General features: G+C 45.9%; 1 protein-coding gene across 1 annotated transcript in view; it reads right to left on the bottom strand.

Moving 5' to 3' along the window:
* LOC139234132 (semaphorin-7A-like) overlaps positions 1-21,808 on the bottom strand; it is a 61,156-nt gene that overhangs the window by 25,703 nt on the left and 13,645 nt on the right. The window contains exons 3-8 of the mRNA XM_070865100.1: positions 14,408-14,461; positions 13,183-13,281; positions 9,653-9,755; positions 9,451-9,564; positions 2,564-2,685; positions 1,010-1,188 (exon numbers count right to left, since the gene is read on the bottom strand). Coding sequence (XP_070721201.1) covers positions 1,010-1,188; positions 2,564-2,685; positions 9,451-9,564; positions 9,653-9,755; positions 13,183-13,281; positions 14,408-14,461 — 671 coding nt within the window. The remainder of the gene's footprint in view (positions 1-1,009; positions 1,189-2,563; positions 2,686-9,450; positions 9,565-9,652; positions 9,756-13,182; positions 13,282-14,407; positions 14,462-21,808) is intronic.

Below are 21,808 nucleotides of genomic sequence, written 5' to 3'. Positions count from 1 at the left end.
GGCTTTGCCACCAGACCCAATCCTGCCCTCTCTCCATGTCCACACTAGTGCATTACTGCCCAGGTGGCTGCACATTAAATGCTGAGATTTTATTGACCTCTTCCCCCATCCCCACATGGTTTGTTTCACATTTTTCTCAGGGAGAAACTGTTCCCTTTAACCATGGACAAGGCCCGAAGTGTACTCCCGGCAAAGAGTGTTCCTCCGATGAGAAACCTCTCTGACCTCAGCCTGCTCACCCCCACATTGCTTGCACCTTTCATGAGGTGCGATTGGATGCTTCCTGCTCCATTGGATACGAGAGACATTCTATCCGAGAGAGAGTTCATACATTTTTGTGATATTTATTAATGGCTCATTGACTCTCACTGCTTGGGAAAAGTGAACCAATTTCTAATGTGTAGGTGCAATGTCTGTGTGTGGGATTGTGTCATTAATAGTGTCAGCTGTGGCTCAGTGGGCAGCACTCTCATCTCTGAGTCAGAAAGTTGTGGGTTCAAGTCCCACCCCAGGAATCTGAGCACATAAAAGCAGTCTGATACTCCAGCACAGAGCTGAGGGAGTGCTGCAGTGTTGGAGGTGCCGTGTTTTGGATGAGATGTTAAACTGAGGCCCCGTCTGCCCTCTCAGGTGGGCATAAAAGATCCCACTATTTCAAAAAAGAGCAGGTGAGTTATCCCTGATGTCCTGGACAATATTTATCCCTCAATAAAAACATTATCTGGATCATTATCACATTGCTGTTTGTGGGAGCTTGCTGTGCGCAAATCAGCTGCAGCGTTTCCCACATTACAACAGTGACTACACTCCAAAAGTACCTCATTGGCTGTAAAGCGCTTTGAGACATCCGGTGGTCGTGAAAGGTGCAACATAAATGCAAGTCTTTTTTTCTTTATAATCTGAGCATATTGTACTATGTCGGGATGGAGTCGGGCTTTGATGGACAGGGTTTTATTTTGCGTTATGTTTATATGTTCGAGGGCCTATTGTGCAATCGTTGTGGACTCACCAATTACTGTTAAAAATTCCATAAACTCTGTCTTCACTCCCATCGCTTGATCTCGCAATGAAGGCGTCTTCGATCCTGTTGAAATGCACGTTGTCGGTGGGAATGTTACACAGCAGCCGTGCTTTCAGAAAGGTCGCCCATTTATTTTGCAAGTGCTGCCTGGAACCACCTCGGTCATCCTTCAGAGAAAAGAGATCAGAGCCTGTAATATCCCCTCACATGTACAGTAAACCATTTCGGAGAAGTGCAATGGAAGTTGGTCTACCACGAGGTGACCAGAACATATGGTCCCAATGACTGAGCACCTCGTGCCGCCTTAAATCCTTCTGGTGTGACGTCAGTGAGCACCTCGTGCATTGCAATGTGAGAGTACAAAGGAAGCGTTGTACAATAAGATGTTGATTTGCACAGAAATATGTGACTACAGACTGCCCTTGCTGCAGTGTATCTTTCTGTAGCAATTGCACTAGTTACAGATAGTGATCATTGGATTCAACACAACATTCTACTGAAATGCCCCACGAATCAACAAAAACAACTTTCATTTATATAGTACCTTTAATATAGTCAAATATCCCAAGGCGCTTCACAAAACGGGATATCATGCCATATTAGGAGATATTAGGGCAGGTGACCAAAAGCTTGGTCAAAGCTGTAGGTTTTAAGGAGCGTCTTAAAGGAGGAGAGAGAGGCAGAGAGGTTTAGGGAGATAATTCCAGAGCTTAGGGCCCAGATCTGAAGGCACGGCCGCCAATAGTGGAGCGATTATAATTGGGCATGCACAAGAGGCCGGAATTGGAGAAAGGCAGAGGTCCCGGGGGATTGTAGGGCTGGAGGAGGTTGCGGAGATAGGGAGTCCCTCGATGTTGAAAGTGGAGATGGCTATCTGGCCATCTGATGGCTCAGCAATGTGATGGTTTTGTCTGGAACTCGCTGCCTGAAAGGGTGGTAGAGGCAGAAACCCTCACCACATTTAACAAGGACTTGGATGTGCACTTAAAGTGCGGTTACCTACAGGGCTACGGACCAAGAGCTGGAAGGTGGGATTAGGCTGGGTAGCTCATTGTCAGCCAGCACGGACACGATGGGCTGAAATGGCCTGCTTCCGTGCTGTAAATTTCTATCATTCTATGCTTTGCTTTTATATTCTATTCCTCTATTTAACAACCCAAGTAACCCATAAGCATTTTTAAGCACCTTATCAACTTGCCCAGCCAGCTTTAAGAAAACATTCAACACCTTTATAAATAAATTGGATCGGCCACTGGCTTTTGAAGGAAATGAAACTCAGGCGGTTTCTATAACAAGCATCCAATCGGCACCATTAGTTGTACACTCAGGCGGGAAGGTGAAAACCGACCCCAGGGTTGGGATATGAATTTTAAACGGGGCACTAAAGGTGACTATAGAACATTGAGAACAGACAGCTGTAGGGTGTACGCCTATCTCTCAGAGCCGTGTGACAAGAGATTACAGTGACGTTTCACGGTGATGTAATAAACACCCAGCTGAAAACGGCAGCAAGTCACAGCCTGCTATGTTGGACTTACCCACCTTACATACACGGGCAATCCGGGATATCCAGGGGTCAATGTCAGGGTTTGCCGGCAAATTCTTTTCTCTGAAGAACATGTAAACCAGGTCGTCCATCGGTGACATTCCTACAAACTTAGGATCTAAACGGAAGAAAGCGGGATTACAGATAAATAATATATCAAGGTTCGGAAAGGGCAGTCTGGTACAGTTCAGGGGCAGCGCATCTAAAACTGGAAGCTAGACACACAGTAAGTAAAAGGTGGCTGGCAGTCTGGGACAAGACATACAGAAAGAAAGAACCTGCATTTGTAAAGCGCAATATCGCGATCTCAGGACGTCCCAAAGCGACTTTGTGAAGTGCAGTCACTGTTGTAGTGTCGAAAACGTGGCAGCCTATTTGCGCACAGCAAGCTCCCACAAACATCATCAGAGGCGGTCCCTGGAACGAGGATGACTTGCTTCCACGAGAGTTCACAGACGTTTCAATAAAGGACCCGATGTTGCAGTCCTGAACTCCAATTGAGGGGGTGGAAGATGCCTGTGCGTGGATTTTTTTAACGTGTGGGGGCCATTGCACATCAGCCACCACACGGGCTTGACAGAGCTAGGCCTTTATCCAGTGGCAAGGGTTAACCAGGACGACTGGAGACCTGCTCTGGTGCACGGACCTAGTGCGCACACATATCGCAGTGTGGGCTGGCCCGTGCTGCCCTTGGGCCCTTGCCTCTTCACAAACAGCAAACAGCCCTGTGCTAAATGATCAGATCATGTTTCAGTGAGATAGGTTGAGGATTAAATATTGGCCAGGACACCGGGGAGAAATACTGCCATTGGATCTGTTACATCTACCCGAGAGGGCAGCCACAAGACAGCACCTCCGGCAGTGTAGCACTCCCTCAGCACGGCGCCAAAGGGTCAGCTAGATTGTGTGCTCAAATACCCAAGGGTCATAATGACCTTCCATACAATTGAAAGATTTAAAGCTCCAGATATTTCAATACCCTGTTCTCACTCCCCTCCTCAATGTCTGGGAAAGTCTTCAACCTTTCTCCCCGTGTGAGTCTGCCCTCATTCATGCCATCGCTGATGGTGCAAGTGCTGCGCTTTCCATGTGCCTTTCCGTCACGAAGGAATACTACCGAGATTACAGAATGTGTGTCTCCCTGTCATGTGTACATCTCCCTTGCCCACAGATTCCACTGAAGCAGGCTGTTTACTGCAGTGAACTGTGCAGGGTATTGGTGAGGCCACACCTGGAGAACTGCGTACAGCTTTGGTCTCCTTATTTAAGGAGGGATATACTTGCATTGGAGGCAGTTCAGCGAAGGTAAACGAGGTTGATTCCTGACATGAAGGGGTTGACTTTTAAGAAAGGTTGAGCAGGTTGGGCCTATGCTCATTGGAGTTGAGAAGAATGAGAGGTGATCTTATTGAAACATATGATACTGAGAGGATTCAACAAGATAGATGCAGGGAGGATGTTTCCACTCGTAGGAGAATCTAGAACTAGGGGGCATAGTTTAAAAATAAGGGGTCACCCATTTAGAACTGAGATGAGGAGGAATTTCTTCTCTCAGAGGGTCGGAAATCTGTGGAGGCTGGGTCATTGAATATATTTAAGGTGGAGATAGACAGATTTTTGAATGATAAGGGAGTGAAGGGTTATGGGGAGCGGGCGGGGAAGTGGAGCTGAGCCCAGGATCCGATCAGCCATGATATTGAATGGTGGAGCAGGTTCGAGAGGCCAAATTCCTTTATGAAGGCTTGAAATACCCATAGAACCCAATTAAAAACTAGGAAAGAATTTGCATTGATACAGAAGGAAAGTCAGGTCACACCTGTTCACACAAAAAGAGTTAATGGAGTTATGAAACAACTAACGGAGCCAAAATAAATGAGTTCAGGAAGGAACTGGGTATTTTTTTGGAACGAGATGGGGTCAGAGAATGTGCTGAGAAGGTGGCTAGCCAGGCTTAATCAGGTAGACGAATTAACAGCGCAAATAGATGTAAACGGTTACGATATACAGGCAACTCTTGATTATCCGTACTCGGATCTAACGGAGAACCCATTGCAACGGCACTTTTAAAAACTGTGATTCTGTCCCATGTACACGACCATTAAACCCACCCCACACACAGTCCTGCGCTGACACACAGCATTATCACTACACACAGAGGAAGGGCTTTATTTTATAATAAAGTTTAATGCAGTCTCGACCTTAAAGGAATTATTGTAGAGCAACCAAATTAACTTTGACCTGGACAGTCTGTGCGCTTATACTGTGACCCATCCTCACGTTATCAGATCGAAGGCATTGCTCCCAATCCCGCTCTTTTAGGACACTGTCCAGATCATCACGCTGGAAGCAAGTTCAGAGGGGCAAAAGATTTATCCAACTATTCCTCCCTTCCCTGCCGTCTTTCCATTTTCTGATCTCGGTGAATGTGCTCTTGTGCAGTCTGGAGTATCACTGAGGGTACCACCTCGGGGGTAAGTAAAGCAGAGTCTCATTCGACCTCCAGCGGTTGAAACCTTTAGACTGGCCATTTTAAGAAAAAGTAAACACTATGAATGAATAGGTGGACAATCCCATCCTGGAGTGCACAGAAGCAGAAAAGCATCAAAGTACTGTATAAATATGGGACCCAAACTTTCTCGGCAAGTAGTGCACTCGCCCCAGCGGCAAAATCATTTACCCCCGGAATAACCCGATCCTCGAGGGCCCCGGGTAATCGAGACTTGCCTGTAGTTACAATTACGGAGACATGGTTGCAGGGTGACCAGGGTTGGAACTGAATATCCAAGGATATTCGATATTTAGGAAGGACATTCAAAAAGGAAGAGCGGGTGGGGTGGCGCTGTTATCAGAGCAATAGTGAGAAAGGATATTGGCTCAGAAAATCAAGATGTAGAACCAGTCTGGGTGGAGCTAAGGAGCACCAAGGGGCAGAAAATATTGGTGGGAGTTGTCTATAGGCCTCTAAACAGTAGTGGTAATGTAGGGGACGGCATCAATCAGGAAATTAGAGATGCATGTAACAAGGGTACTACAGTTATCATAGGTAACTTTAATCTACATATAGACTGGCCAAACCCAATTAGCAATAATACCGTGGAAGATGAATTCCTGGAGTGTGTACGAGATGGTTTTTTAGACCAGTATGTTGAGGAGCCTACTAGGAAACAGGCTATCCTAGATTGGGTATTGTGTAATGAGAAGGGGTTAATTAGCAGTCTTGTTGTGCGGGGTCCTTTAGGGAAGAGTGACCATAACATGATTTATTAAGATGGAAAGTGAAGTAGTTCAATCCAAAACTAGGGTTCTAAATCTAAACAAAGGAAACTACGCAGGTATGAGGAATGAATTGGCTATGATAGATTGGGAAGATTCATTAAAAGGCATGATGGTAGATAGGCAATGACTAACATTTAAGGAACGAATGCATGAATTGCAACAGTTATACATTCCTTTCTGGCATAAAAACACAAAAGGAAAAGTGGCCCAACCATGGCTAACAAAATAAATTAAAGATACTATTACATCCAAAGAGGAGTTATACAAAGTTGCCAGAAAAAGTAGCAAGCCTGAGGATTGGGAGCAGTTTAGAATTCAGCAAAAATGGACCAAGAGATTGATTAAGAGGGGAAAAATAGAATATGAGAGTAAACTTGCAAGGAACATAAAAACCGACTGCGAAAGTTTCTACAAGTACGTAAAAAGAAAATGATTAGTGAAGACAAATGTAGGTCCTTTACAGACAGAAACGGGAGAATTTATAATGGGGAACAAGGAAATGGCAGAACCATTAAATAAATACTTTGGTTCCGTCTTCATGGAAGAGGACACAAATAATGTCCCAGAAATGCTAGGGAACCAAGAGTCTAATGATCAAGAGGAATTAAAGGAAATGATTATTAGTAAGAAAATAGTGCTGGAGAAACTAATGGGACTGGAGACCGATAAATCCCCAGGGCCTGATGATCTGCATCCCAGAGTACTAAAAGAGGTAGCCATGGAAATAGTGGACGCATTGGTTGTCATCTTTCAAAATTCTATAGATTATGGAACAGTTCCTGCACATTGGAGGGTGGCCAAAGTAACCCCACTATTTAAAAAAGGAGGGAGAGAGAAAACAGGAAACTACAGACCGGTTAGCCTGACATCCGTAGTAGGGAAAATGCTAGAGTCCATTATAAAAGATGTGATAACGGCACACTTAGATAAAATCAACAGGATTAGACAAAGTCAACGTGGATTTATGAAATGAAAACCATGTATGACAAACCTACTGGAGTTTTTTGAGAATGTAACTGATAGAATAGATAAGGGAGAGCCAGTGGATGTAATATATTTGGATCTTCAAAAGGCCTTTGATAAAGTCCCACATAAGAGGTTAGTGTGCAAAATTAAAGCAAATAGGATTGGGGGTAATGTATTGGCATGGATTGAAAATTGGTTAACTGACAGGAAACAGAGTAGGAATGAATGGGGTTTTTTCGGGCTGGCGGGCAGTGACTAGTGAGGTACCACAGGGATCAGTGCCTGGGCCCCAGCTATTCACAATATATATATATGTAAATGATTTGGATGAGGGAACCAAATGTAATATTTCTAAGCTGCTAACGACACAAAACTAGGTGGGATTGTGAGTTGTGAGGAGGATGCAAAGACGCTGCAAGGCGATTTAGATAGGTTCAGTGAGTGGGCAAACACATGGCAGATGCAGTATAACGTGGATAAATGTGAAGTTATCCATTTTGGTCGGAAAAACAAAAAGACACAGTCTTATTTAAATGGTGATAGCTTGGGAAATGTCGATGTACAGAGGGACCTTCGTGTCCTAGTACACCAGTCATTGAAAGCAAACGTGCAGGTGCAGCAAGCAGTTAGGAAGGCAAATGGTATGTTGGCCTTCATTGCAAGAGGATTTGAGTACAGGAGCAAGGAAGTCTTACTACAGTTATACAGGGCCTTGGTGAGACTGCACCTGGAGTATTGTGTGCAGTTTTGGTCTCCTTATCCAAGAAAGGATATAATTGCCATAGAGGGAGTGCAGCGAAGATTCACCAGACTGATTCCTGGGATAGCAGGACTGTCGCATGAGGAGAGATTGGGTCGACTGGGCATATACTCACTGGAGTTTAGAAGAATGAGAGGGGATCTCATTGAAATGTATAAAATTCTGTCGGGGTTGGATAGATTGGATGCGGGGAGGATGTTTCCCCTGGCTGAGAAGTCTAGAACAAGGGGTCACAGTCTCAGGATGCGGGGTAGGAAATTTAAGACCGAGATGAGGAGAAATGTTTTCACTCAGAGAGTGGTGAACCTGTGGAGTTCTCTACCACAGAAGGCTGTGGAGGCCAAGTCACTGAATATATTTAAGAGGGAGATAGATAGATTTCTAAACACAAAAGGTATTAAGGGGTATGGGGACAAAGCGGGAATATGGTGTTGAGATAGAGGATCAGTCATGATCATAGTGAATGGCGGTGCAGACTCGAAGGGCCGAATGGCCTACTACTGCTCCTATTTTCTATGTTAAAGGGAATGGGTATTTGATCCCAATACATTTTCCGTGTTCCTGAAAATGTTGCCATTTTAATGTGACACAAACTTCAAGAAAGTGGTTTTGTTGAAATGTTTTCTTTCGTTTGAACTTTGAACTGCGGAACCTGCTAACCAACTTGGGTCCGGCATTGTTCACAGCAGGCCGACATAACAGAATAGAAACTATTTGTTGCTAAAAGCGTCTCAGTATCCTTAGCTTCCTGATATTGGAGGAACTAAGCTCAGCTGCTCCTTGTCGGAAAGTCAGTCACAGCAGACACTTTTGCTCACTCGTTGTGACTGCTGCATGAATATCTCATGTGGGTTTTGTTTCTTTGAGGAACCCAGTCTGCCTGTCACTGCACAGAACGGAAACCCGAAGCACAAGATCACAGCTGGATATTTAGTAAACGGAATCCAGGGTCCCTGGCAACAGTTACAGTCGCTCGTTAATATTGGTCGACAGGAAAGCACCAGCTCTTCTGTGGTCTCTCACCCTTCTAAAGGGGAAGTGATGTGTTGAGCTGTCCCGGGATTCCCTCCATGTCACAAGTTGAGCAATCCCATCTGCCCCGCCCCGCCCCACCGCCCCCTCAGAATTTAGCCAATGACTCACTGAGCCGCACAGACAAGGAAATGTCAAGTTGACCGGTCAAGTTGACTGGTTGAAGCTGGGGGTAACTGAGGGGGCTGCAACTGGTCTCGTTGCCCGTAGGTCAAGGGGTGGAATAACAGCCGGGGTTCCCAATCCCAATCATTATCCAATGGCTGCTGCTGGAAGTGCGCATTTGAGGGTGTTGGGTGAGGAAAGGATCGGAATCAACTTTAATCCCTCCATCCTCCTCTCCCAAAATGTAGCAGCTTTTAAAGGGCTGCTGCTCCTTCTGTTGTCGGCCACTTGGTGTGGTGAAGACATCGGAGTGCCAAGGACTAACTGCCAGAAAGGTCCCCTCCACTGGGGAGATATGTAACATGAGGAGCGTCTCCATCCTCTCAGAACCAATGTGCAGTGAGTGTGACAGGAGGCCATGCACAGGGTGAATGCAGTCTCCAACTTCTAACGTCACGGGAGCCGCTCAGGAGGCTTTCTGGTCTGAGGGAGAGTGTCTGGGCACGAGCTGCCTGGAGTTCACCGTCGGGGGCTGATGTGTGTGGCACTTGTTAGTGACTCTCAGGTGACACGCGTGGAGCTGATCCTGCCGTGAGCTACTGCGATTCAGAGAGGAGGGGCGACGGAAGGAAATTGGAGATGGGAACAAGATATGACGACCCTGGAGTGATGATCGTGGGAGAGAGATACACGCAGAGCGAAACATTTAACAAGCCTGGGACAAACGATTGTGTTCACACTTACCAGCCATCCAGGTATCAACAGAAAGTAACCAGGACACTTCATCTGCTTTTCTAAACCCTCGAAGGACATTGTTTCCATCACTATACAAAGCTGCTACCGAATAGAGTCGCTCTTCTGTAATTAGAAGTAAACACACACACACTGAGTGAGCTGGTCCTTGGTCTCCAAAGGATTCTGAGCTTGAATTGCAAGGGGGACTTACCCACAACCAGTGAGGTGACGGACTGCTTTGGAGTTAAAGGGCAGACACCCGCTCCTAAGGGACGTCCGTATCCGTGGATAATTAAATTCAATTCATTGCCAGACTGAGTAAAAAGAAAACAGTTGGTTAGTATTTTTATTCTCATGTAACAGACGAAGATTAGTCCAAGAGGGATTGTTACTTAAATGGAAAGAAAGCATTGTGTGTGGAAACAACTCTATTATTGTTGAATCGTGCGACTGCCAGGATGTTGGATGGCGATCTCGACGGGCTTTGGTCTTTCTTCCTCCAGCAATTGCTACGTTATTGTCCCAGGAATTCTTTGGGGTGCTGCAGGGATCAGTACTGGGGCCTCAGCTATTTACAATCTATATTAATGGCATAGATGAATCGATCGAGTGTAATGCATTCAAGTTTGCCGGCGATACAAAGCTCTAGTAAGCTGTGAATAAGACACAAAGAGGCTGCTAAGGGATATGGACAGGTTAAGTGAGTGTGCAAGACGGTAGCAAGATGGAGTATAATGTGGGAAATATGAAGTTATTCACTTTGGTAGTTCGAATAGAAAAACAGAATATTTTTTAAATGGTGGGAAACTATTAAATATCCTCCTACACGAAACACAGAAAGTTAACATGCAGGTACAACAAGCAATTAGGAAGACAAGTGGTATGTTGGCCTTTATTGCAAGGGGCTTGGAGTACAAGAGTAAGGAAGTCTTGCAGCAATTGTACAGGGCTTTGGTGAGACCACACCTGGAGTACTGTGCACAGTTTTGGTCTCTGTAAGGAAGGGAGGGAGGGAGGGAGGGAGAAACATAGAAAATAGGTGCAGGAGTAGGCCATTCGGCCCTTCGAGCCTGCACCACCATTCAATAAGATCATGGCTGATCATTCCCTCAGTACCCCTTTCCTGCTTTCTCTCCATACCCCTTGATCCCCTTAGCCGTAAGGGCCATTTCTAACTCCCTTTTGAATATATCCAATGAACTGGCATCAACAACTCTCTGCGGCAGGGAATTCCACAGGTTAACAACTCTGAGTGAAGAAGTGTCTCCTCATCTCGGTCCTAAATGGCCTACCCCTTATCCTAAGACTGTGTCCCCTGGTTCTGGACTTCCCCAACATTGAGGGACCATTCTACCCGCATCTAACCTGTCCCGTCCCATCAGAATCTTATATATTTCTATGAGATGCTCTCTCATCCTTCTAAACTCCAATGTATAAAGGCCCAGTTGATCCAGTCTCTCCTCATATGTCAGTCCTGCCATCCCAGGAGTCAGTCTGCTGAACCTTCGCTGCACTCCCTCAACAGCAAGAACGTCCTTCCTCAGATTAGGAGACCAAAACTGAACACAATATTCCAGGTGAGGCCTCACCAAGGCCCTGTACAATTGCAGTAAGACCTCCCTGCTCCCATACTCAAATCCCCTCGCTATGAAGGCCAACATACCATTTGCCTTCTTCACCGCCTGCTGCACCTGCATGCCAATTTTCAAAGACTGATGAACCATGACACCTAGGTCACATTGCACCTCCCCTTGTCCTAATCTGCCACCATTCAGATAATATTCTCTCTTCGCGTTTTTGCCCCCAAAGTGGATAACTTCACATTTATCCACATTGTACTGCATCTGCCATACATTTGCCCACTCACCTAACCTGTCCAAGTCACCCTGCAGCTTCTTAGTGTCCTCCTCACAGCTCACACCGCCACCCAGTTTAGTGTCATCTGCAAACTTGGAGATATTACACTCAATTCCTTCATCCAAATCATTGATGCATATTGTAAAGAGCTGGGGTCCCAGCACTGACCCCTGCGGCACTCCACTAGTCACTGCCTGCCATTCTGAAAAGGACCCGTTTATCCTGACTCTCTGCTTCCTGTCTGCCAACCAGTTCTTTATCCACGTCAGTACATTACCCCCAATACCACGTGCTTTGAAAAAAAAACTGTAATGAACCAGATGGATTTCTGGTAGTTTCACCAACACGAGCTTTTCATTCCAGATTTATTTAATTGAATTTAAATTCCCCAGCTGCTGTGGAGGGATTTGAACTAATATTTCTGGACCATTAATCCAGGCCGCTGCATTATTAGTCCAGTAACATAACCACTATGCTACCGTACCTGTAGCAATTGCACAGGGTTTAGTGAGACCACAGCTGGAGTACTGTGCACAGTTGTGGGGAGGGGAGGGGAAAGGGAAAGGGGAAGGGGGGAAGGGAAAGGGGAAGGGAGGAAGGGAGGAAGGAAGGAAGGGAGGAAGGAAGGAAGGAAGGGAGGAAGGAAGGAAGAAAGGACGGGAGGAAGGAAGGAAGGAAGGAAGGCAGGAAGGGAGGAAGGGAGAGGGAGAGGGAAAGGAAAGGAAGGCAAAGGGAATGGAAGGGAAAGGAAGGAAGGGAGGGAGAACTGCATTTATATAGTGCCTTTCACAACCAAAGAGAGTCTCAAAGTGCAATACAGCCAATGAAGTACTTTTGGAGTGTAGTCACTGTAGTAATGTAAGGAATTATATACTTGTCTTAGAGGGGCTGTACGAAGGTTCATTAGATTGATTCCTGGGATGAGAGGGTTGTCCTATGAGGAGAAATTGAGTAGATTGGGCCGATAGTCTCTGGAGTTTAGAAGAATGAGAGGTGATCTCAAAGAAACATACAAGATTCTGAGGGGGATTGACAGGGTAGATACTGAGAGGTTGTTTCCCCTGGCTGGAGAGTTAAGAACCAGGGGGCACAGTCTCAGGTTAAGGGGTCGGCCATTTAAGACTGAGATAGAAGAAATTTCTTCATTCAGAGTGTGGTGAATCTTTGGAATTCTCTACCGCAGATGGCTGTGGATGCTGAGTTGTTGAGTATATTCAAGACAGAGATCGATAGATTTTTGGTCTCTAAGGGAATCAAGGGATATGGAGACAGTGCAGGAAAGTGGTGTTGAGGTAGAAGATCAGCCATGATCTTATTAAATGACGGAGCAGGTTCGAGGGGCCGTATGGCCTACTCCTGCTCCTATTTCTTATGTTCTTGTCTCAGAACGTAATTCATCAGAAATGAGCTCAGGCACAGGACAATTACCAAAGTAGTTGAGACAAGTGATTGGTTTATTCTAATTTGACTCCATCCTTTGCAATGATGTCAGGCATTTTAGAGGCATGGCCATGAAATTGGGGTGTTAATTTGGCTTTGTCGAAGGATGATCACACTAATGTCACATCCAAGTGACACCTTTAATGGGGTTTCCTCTAGTACGTTGCAGGCTTGTGGCGCATTGCGGGATAATTTGGACTTTGGGAGATATATCGGGCGATAACGCTTAGCCGCCCAATAAACACCCTGCCCGATCGGGAGAGGTATATAACGCGCAGATGATCTGATATCACCCGTTGTACACAATCGAACAAAGTCAAAATTGCCACAATGTGTCCGAGCTGCCCACCGCATGCTGTCTCTCGACCCAACTTTAGTTGCAACTTTAAAGTGAAAGGCACAATTAGGAGAAATAAATTGAAGAATTTATCCAAAAGTACTTACATGTAGCCAACATTGTGGGACCTGGGCATTGGTTCCACACAGAAGAATGTGAGTTGCGTTGAACTTTTGCAAGACCATGACAAAATTCCCACAGTGATCCTGGAGTCAAATAAAGATCATGAAAGTTTAAACATTGTTACGGCAATATCACAGATCCCCATTGAAAGGCTTCAGAAAGGTTTCTATACAATGTGTGAAAAGTCTCGGGGCAGAAACGCCACAGCCCTTCCAGCACAACTCCAACGGGAGTGCGGCCTGGAAATGGGCCCAGACCTGGATGAGCTTTTGTTTGGGGGCGGACCCAGAGCCTTGCTCCGAACAAGGATCGCTGACGCTAACTCCGAGGCCTCCGCGGAGGCTGATCGGTCGAGAAGGAGATGGTGGGATTTGAGGTCCGGGTCTGGGTCGTGAGGAAGTGGAGGGGACAATTTTAAAATCTTTTTATAGACTATTGCTGGGGATATAGTCGATCTTTTCGGGAGACGGCGGTGGGGGGCGCAAGGAGGGAGGGTACAACATTCCTCTCAAACCAACAGGCCAAATGCTGCATTTCACAGCTTCCTTGGATTAGCAGGCACCTGGGATGAATCCCGAGTAAGATAGGAGCCCACTGCAAATGAGATTCCCTCCACCTACCATACATACCCCGAAGGGGACAATGCTGCAGGGGTCTGGCAGGCAAGACCCTGTCATAAGTGCCAAAATTGCAGCTCTTGGAATAAGGTAGCCTTATGTACAATGATTCCCCAATTTTAAAATTGCCCTTTAACGGACTGCATTCAAATTTTCACCAATGCTGTGAAATTTCGCATTGGAAAAGCCAGACAGCTGTGCGTGCGCGTGGCTTAGAGGGAACGTTGCTAATGTCTGACTGTTGCACGTTAGTAAAACCCATGTCCACATTTATTGACGAAGATCGCACATTATAAACTGGACTCAGAAGGTGCCGAGCAAAGTTGGATCATTGGGGAGTTGGGTTTGCCAGGAGCCATGTTATATTTCAGGAATGCTGCACAAATGGTGGCTCTCATCGGGAAGCTATTTAGCCACAGGAAAATGATCCCACTTAATAACAAATGAATGTGTGAGGAAAACAGCTGGGGAGGGAGTTGCATAAATACTCGATTATAAGACCATGACAGAGCCTTCTCCTGGGAAATTCCGCTCAATTGTAGAGTTTCAACAACATGAAATGGACTGAAAGATTTTCTGGGGCCGAACTCACCAACTTGTCCTTTATGCATTTTTTGGTGGCTGTGTCATCACCAGGCACTGGAATCTGGAAGGTGAGGAGACAAGGGTCGTGACTTATGTTGGGCAAAGCTCGAATACAAAAGGTAACACAGCTGATCGTACTCCATTGCTGCACCAGTGTGAGTCTGTGCACGATCCTGTCCCAATTACATTCCAATACAGCAGCTTAACAACGTTGTAGCATCTCACAGTGGGGCTGTAATGAAGAAAGGCTTGAATTTATATAGCGCCTATCACACCCTCAGGACGTCCCAAAGCACTTTACAGCCAATGAAGTACTTTTAAAGTGTAGTCACTGTTGTAATGTAGGAAGTGCGCACAGCAAGCTCCCACAAACAGCAATGTGATAACGACCAGGTCATTTGTTTTCAGATGTTGGCGGAGGGATAAATATTAACCAGGACGCCGGGGAGGACTCCCGTGCTTCTCTTCAAATGTGACAACGACCAGATCATTTGTTTTAAGGTCAGGTCATCGACCCGAAACGTTAACTCTGTTTCTCTCTCCACAGATGCTGCCTGACCCGCTGAGATTTCCAGCATTTTCTGTTTTTATTTCACATTTCCAACATCCGCGGTATTTTGCTTTTGTATTTGTTTTAAAGGTGTTGGTTGAGAGATAAATTATAGGTGGTCCCTCGAAACGAGGATGACTTGTTTCCACGCCAAAAAAGGATGAGTTCACAGGTGTTTCTATGAAGGACCCGAACTACATCCTGAAGGGTGGAAGATGCCTGTGCGTGGATTTTTTTAACGTGTGGTGGCCGTTGCTCATCAGCCACCACACGGGCTTGACAGAGCCAGGTCTTGGTCCAGTGGCAAGGGTTAACCAAGACGACTGGAGACCAGCTTTGCTGCACAGACCTAGTGCGCACACATATTGCCGTTTGGGCTGGCCCGTGCTGCCCCTGGGCCCCTGGCCCCGAACTCACGCCTCCCCTGGGCCTTGATCATATCCCTCTGATAAATATTAACCGGGGAGGTCTACCCTGCTCCTCTTCAAATAGTGCCATGGGATCTTTCACGTCCATGGAAAGATCAGACGGGGCGCATGCAGACTACAGAGACACCGCACTCTGCACAACCCCAATGTACCGTATCACCAGCTTCACCGGTGGCTGCCAGCACGGTCTCACGGTGTCAGGGTGGGGATGGGCGCTACGTTAGAGCAACAGACATAATGAAAATCATTGGTTGCTCCTGATGAATTCATCAGATTGAGAAAAATGGCTGAATTTTGTTACTGTAGTCTTTTTGAAAAATCAATTTCTTTCTTTTCACCATCACCGAACACTAGTTAGACAACGCCATTATTGGGAGTAGGTGCTTTGGTCTCTATATTTAAGGACGGATATACTTGCATTGGAGGCAGTTCAGAGAAGGTTCACTAGGTTGATTCCGGAGATGAGGAGGTTGACTTATGAGGAAAGGTTGAGTAGGTTGGACCTCTACACATTGGAGTTCAGAAGAATGAGAGGTGATCTTATTGAAACATAAGATAATGAGGGTGCTCGACAAGGTGGATGCAGAGAGGATATTTCCACTCATAGAGGAAATTTAAAACTAGGGGACATAGTCTCAGAATAAGGGGCCGCCCATTTAAAACTGAGATGACGAGAAATTTCTTCTCTCAGAGGGTTGTAAATCTGTGGAATTCTCTGCCCCAGAGAGTTGTGGAGGCTGGGTCATTGAATATATTTAAGGCGGAGATAGACAGATTTTTGAGCGATGAGGGATTAAAAGGTTATGGGGAGCGGGCGGGGAAGTGGGGCCGAGTCCATGATCAGATCAGCCATCATCATCATAGGCAGTCCCTCGGAATTGAGGAAGACTTGCTTCCACTCTTAGCATGAGTTCTTCGGTGACTGTATAGTCCAATACGAGAACCACAGTCTCTGATCAGCCACGATCTTATTGAATGACAGAGCAGGCTCGAGGGGCCCAATGGCCTAATCCTGCTCCTATTTCTTATGTTCTTATTCTCTCCATGGAGGAGGCAGTGGTCAGTCACCACCACTCCCAACATTTGCATTCTTTGAAACCTTTTGAAAATTATTTCTATTACCCTTTCGGGCAATGTATCCCAGACTGTAACAACTCGCTGCCTAAAAACAAAATTCTCCTTATCTCCCCTTGGATTTATTATCAATTATTTCACATCTGCGACTTCTGGTTACCAACCCTCCTGCCAGTGGATGCAGTTTCTCCCCATCTACGCGATCAAAACCAGTCATCATTTTGAATGCCTCCACTAAATCTCCCCTTTGCTCCACGGAGAACGATCCCTAATTTATTTTATAGTGTGCTTACTGGCAATTAAAGTTGGGACTTTAGAAAAGTATTACCCAGCTCTAAAGTTATAGGCAAGGATCGACTTGCCGCTGGTCATGAGTTTGCAGCTGCACGCCAACATTTAAGCACAAACATGATGTAATTTATTATGGTCACTTAACCGAGCACATGATTAGCACCAGGCCGATAAAAATGGCTCATTGAATTTCCTGCTACTTTTCAGCAACTAGTAAACAAAAGCAAAGCATACACCACTCAAAATACTTCCTGAGACAAGGCTGAAATGTACCATTTGCCTTAATTGATCAGTAACTGCGTCAACATTCGTAATCTCAGGTAATTGACATGAACTGAACTTAATATGAAAAGAAAGTAAGACTTGCATTTATATAGCGCCCTTCACAACCACCCGGACGTCTCAAAGCACTTTACAGCCAATGAAGTACTTTTGGAGTGTAGTCATTATTGTAATGTGGGAAATGCCAACTTGTGCACAGCAAGCTCCCACAAACAGCAATGTGATAATGACCAGATAATCTGTTTTTGTTATGTTGATTGAGGAATAAATATTGGCCAGGACACCGGGGATCACTCCCCTGCTCTTCATCAAAATAGTGCCATGGGATCTTTTACATCCACTTGAGAGAGCAGACGGGGCCTCGGTTTAATGTCTCATCGGAAAGACGGCACCTCCAACAGTGCGGCACTCCCTCAGCACTGCACTGGGAGTGTCAGCCTAGATTTTTGTGCTCAAGTCCCTGGAGTGGGGCTTGAACCCACAACCTTCTGACTCAGAGGCGAGAGTGGAACCATGGCTGATACTGTCAAACAAATAGTAAAAAAAAGCTATGCCTCCACCACTCAAAACACATCCTGGGAAAAGGCTGCAGTGTACCATTTGGCCTAATTTATCAGTAACTGTGTCAACATTAAATCTCATGTAATGAATACCAACCAAAGTGATGATAAGATGAACAAAGTAGAAAACTTCTATTGTCCTAAATATAACTGGTGAAAAGTGATGGCTGAATGAATAATGTGTGACTTTTCATTGCAGTCACAAGTGATTGGAACATGGTTGTATTGTACAATGGATGATGATTGATAAAAGGCGTTGTTATATGTTCTGAAAAGCGGTTTCCAAAATGTTTTGAGCGTGTTGCCCTGGTCCTAGTTATAGTTAGAGGTCAGCTGTAGCACTCGCACCTCGGAGTCAGAAGGTTGTGGGTTCAAGTCCCACTCCAGGGACTTGAGCACAAACATCTACACTGACACTCCCAGTGCAGTGCCGAGGGAGCGCTGCACTATCTTTCAGATGAGACGTCAAACCGAGGCCCCGACTGCTCCCTCAGGTAGATGTAAAAGATCCCATGGCACTATTTCAAAGAAGAGCAGGGGGGTTAACCCCTCATTGATATTAGTCATTATCACACTGCTGTTTGTGGGAGCTTGCTGTGCGCAAATTGGTTGCTGCGTTACAACAGTGACTACACTTCGGAAGTATTTTATTGGCTGTAAAGCACTTTGGGGTGTCTGGTGATCATGAAAGGCGCTATTTAAATCCAGTCTTTCTTTCTTTTTAGGCACCAATGTCATTGACTAGATCCACAATACTGACTATGTTATCCTTTAAATATCCTGGAATTCGTGGGTAAAGTTTCTCAAACTGCTAACTCGTGTTGGAATGCCAACCATTCGCAAAGAAAACAACGTCTAGATGTCCCAGTACCTGGTAGATCCCTAACTCAGTAGGCAATTATAGAGTCTACCTCTGATGGTATATATCAGACGATTCCATGTACACCCTGTGTTTATAAGCTATTTTTTTGGTAACATCCTATAACAGACTTAAGGAGCAGACCAGGGAATGGGAGATTTACCAATGGAAAGACACCAATAGTATTTTGGGTTTTATAAATCAGGGCATCAGGTACAAGAGAAAAAGGACAATGATAGATGAGTACAGGGCCACGATTGGAGTGCAATGTGTAACTTAGAAAGAACATTAAAACCGTCGAGTGTAAACAGATTTAAAAGTTAGCCAATATAGATAGCAGGTTGCAATTTAGCTCATTATCCCGCTAAGAATCAGAACGTCCCTATTTGCTGTAAGTGGCGTTGCCATGGTGATAGTTCAGGCCTTTCTGAACACTGTGTTCCCAGTCAGGCTGCAGTGTCAATAATTAAGCCAAGCATTTTAATTCTCCAACGGTTCCAGGCTGCTGCATTTGTCCTATTCCGATCCTCTCCCCTGTTCCTTCCTTTTAAAATGTTTGAATACAAAAGCTCATCGAAGTCGAAAGAATAACACCCCCCCCCGCCCACCTTCCCCCCCTCCAAAGAATTCTGTACAGCTTTCCTGAACTACATTGTTCCCAGATCTTGCTCACATTTTCTATAAAATGACGTCCCAATTGATAAAATAATGTATCATAATTTGATAAAATAATTACCATTCTTGTAAATCTTACAGTATATTCAAGGCAGGGATCGATAGATTTTTGAATATTAAGGGAATCAAAGGATATGGGGATAGTGCAGGTAAGTGGAGTTGAGGTAGAAGATCAGCCATGATCTTATTGAATGGCGGAGCAGGCTCGAGGGGCCGAATGGCCTACGCATGCTCCTAATTCTTATGTTTTCTGCACCCTTTCTAAGGCCATCACGTCCTTCCTAAAGTGCGATGACCAGAATTGTACATAATACTCCAGTTGAGGCCGAACCGAACCTTAGGTCATATTTTTCCAAGTCCACAATAAAGTTTAGTAAGTCCAACCTTTTAAACAGCGTTACTGGGGTAGAAATCGGTCTTGGTAAAATGGGTCAGATCGTATTGATCACCTGCTCGAGGCCCCGCCCAATATACAGTTCTACTGCAGTACGACAGATGGCTGATGAGATATTTTACCACAGTTAGCAAAATGCTGCCCAAGTGAATCTGAACGGAATATATTTCAAAGCGCTGATGGCAACCACACACAATAGCCAGCGATGCACAATGAAGCTTGTAGCAGCTTTGTGTTAAGCATCCCGTGACATTTCCTGGTCGTCAGGGACAAGCAACATAAATACAAGCTCTTACTGTTGGAGTGGAGCCATGCGGACTAGCAAAGACCCGGGATTGATTCCTGATCTGTACTGAGCTTGGCGAATGGAGTCGGGAGCTGGAGACACAGAGCACTCACATCTGATTCTCCCGTGACAATCAATCACGTGGTTGCACCGTCCGGTGACTTGACTCAAAACAACAGGCGCACTCTCAGAGTCCCTTTCTGTCCCGGCCACGAGATGAAATATTTCCCTGATTTTTACCTAGATCCTTTTTCTAATGTAGAAAAATGCCGATGCTTTCCTGTGAGATATAAAAGAATCAAACTGAGAACCAAGAGTGCTATTTGTTCATCACTGAGTCCCCCCTGAAGGTCCCACCATGCTGACACCAGCCCTGTGACTAAGGCCAGGCATTTCCTAAAGGCAAAACAAAGTGTTTCATTCCAAAACAGAAGCACGAAAGGAGAAGTGTTCAGTTTGCTACTTTCCCCGACGGTTGCTTCTGGGCACCAATGGTAGACGGGCGCTGGTAAAGCTCACTGCGTTTAATAGCACACAGCAGGGATCGCTGAACGCTGAACAGAAAGTAGAAATCTTGGCTGTTTCCTCTCCCCTCCTAATTACAGAGACACTGATGGGTCGAAATTCCGTTTGCAACGCCACCTGTTAGCGCCGGAGAGGGGCAGCTCACGGGCAGCTAAGGACTTACTGTCGGCAGGGAACGGGTTCCTCGACGCAATGCACATTTCGCTGGGTGGTGGGGGTTGGTGCCAAGAGCTACCGCTGCACGCTCGGCCGCCACCCAAGTGGTGATGTCATCAAGCGTGCGACGCCCCCTTGCCGCCGCCGCGGCTGCGATATCCGGCGAGTACGGTGGCCTTACCGGCCTGCGTTCGTACAGCCTGGGGAAGGTGGCGGGATATCGGGGATCCCGGGGCGGGAGAGTCCAGGGCTCAAGGTCAGTGGTTATATTTATTTATTTTTTTAGCATTTATATATTAATGGGACCAGTGGGGAAGTGTGGGTGAGGGAGACTTGTCAGAATTTTATTTTCATCTTGCACCTACCATGGGGAAATTCGGTCGGCCTCCTGAGATGCCACTCTGTTAGTGCCCGAGAATGAGTGTGCAATGCCACTTTTAGCGCCGCTCTCTCATCTTTGGCCGCAGAAACTGAATTTGGCAGTTTGAGGCGGCCACTACCACCTGGCGGTAAAGTCAGCACTCAGCCGGTGACACCGCTTCTAAAACAGCGGGACCGAATTTCAACCCCTGAGATCTTCAAAAAATGTATGGAAGAGGGAGGCCATTCAACCTTTCCAGCTCATCCCTCCATTGGGTCTCCCCATCGGAGCATCCAACTGCCTCTGGAATGGCTGCAGAGTGTTTGCCTCCTTCATACCCCGCCCATACGTTTATTCCAGTTATGGATCACTCTTTGGTGAAGAACTGCTTTCCAACATCAATCCTGAACTTGCCTTTTGCCCATTTGTACCCGAACCCTTTGTCCTGTAGTCATGCTTTAACTTGAAGTAGTGCTCAGGATTCAACTTCTCTGTTCCACTTAGTGTCTGATGTCTCTCAATGGGGTCCCCTCCTTTCAAGGCTCCTCAGAGCTTAGTAACGGTCGGGATCAGACTCATGTCTCATCTCTATACCATGTACATCTGGAATTTCCTGCAATCTTTCCACTTGTTTCCCTCACCTATCTCCCTACATATGTCAGCTTGGCTCAGTGGGCAGCACTCTTGCCTCTGAGAAACATAGAAAATAGGTGCAGGAGTAGGCCATTCGGCCCTTCGAGCCTGCACCACCATTCAATAAGATCATGGCTGATCATTCACCTCAGTACCTCTTTCCTGCTTTCTCTCCATATCCCTTGATTTCTTTAGGCATAAGGACCATATCTAACTCCCTCTTGAATATATCCAATGAACTGGCATCAACAACTCTCTGCGGCAGGGAATTCCACAGGTCAACAATTCTCTGAGTGAAGACGTTTCTCCTCATCTCAGTCCTAAATGACTTACC

The sequence above is a fragment of the Pristiophorus japonicus genome, chromosome 21, assembly GCF_044704955.1.
Source record: "Pristiophorus japonicus isolate sPriJap1 chromosome 21, sPriJap1.hap1, whole genome shotgun sequence".
In the NCBI taxonomy this organism is placed as follows: domain Eukaryota; kingdom Metazoa; phylum Chordata; class Chondrichthyes; family Pristiophoridae; genus Pristiophorus; species Pristiophorus japonicus.
This window is presented reverse-complemented; position numbering and strand designations above follow the sequence as displayed.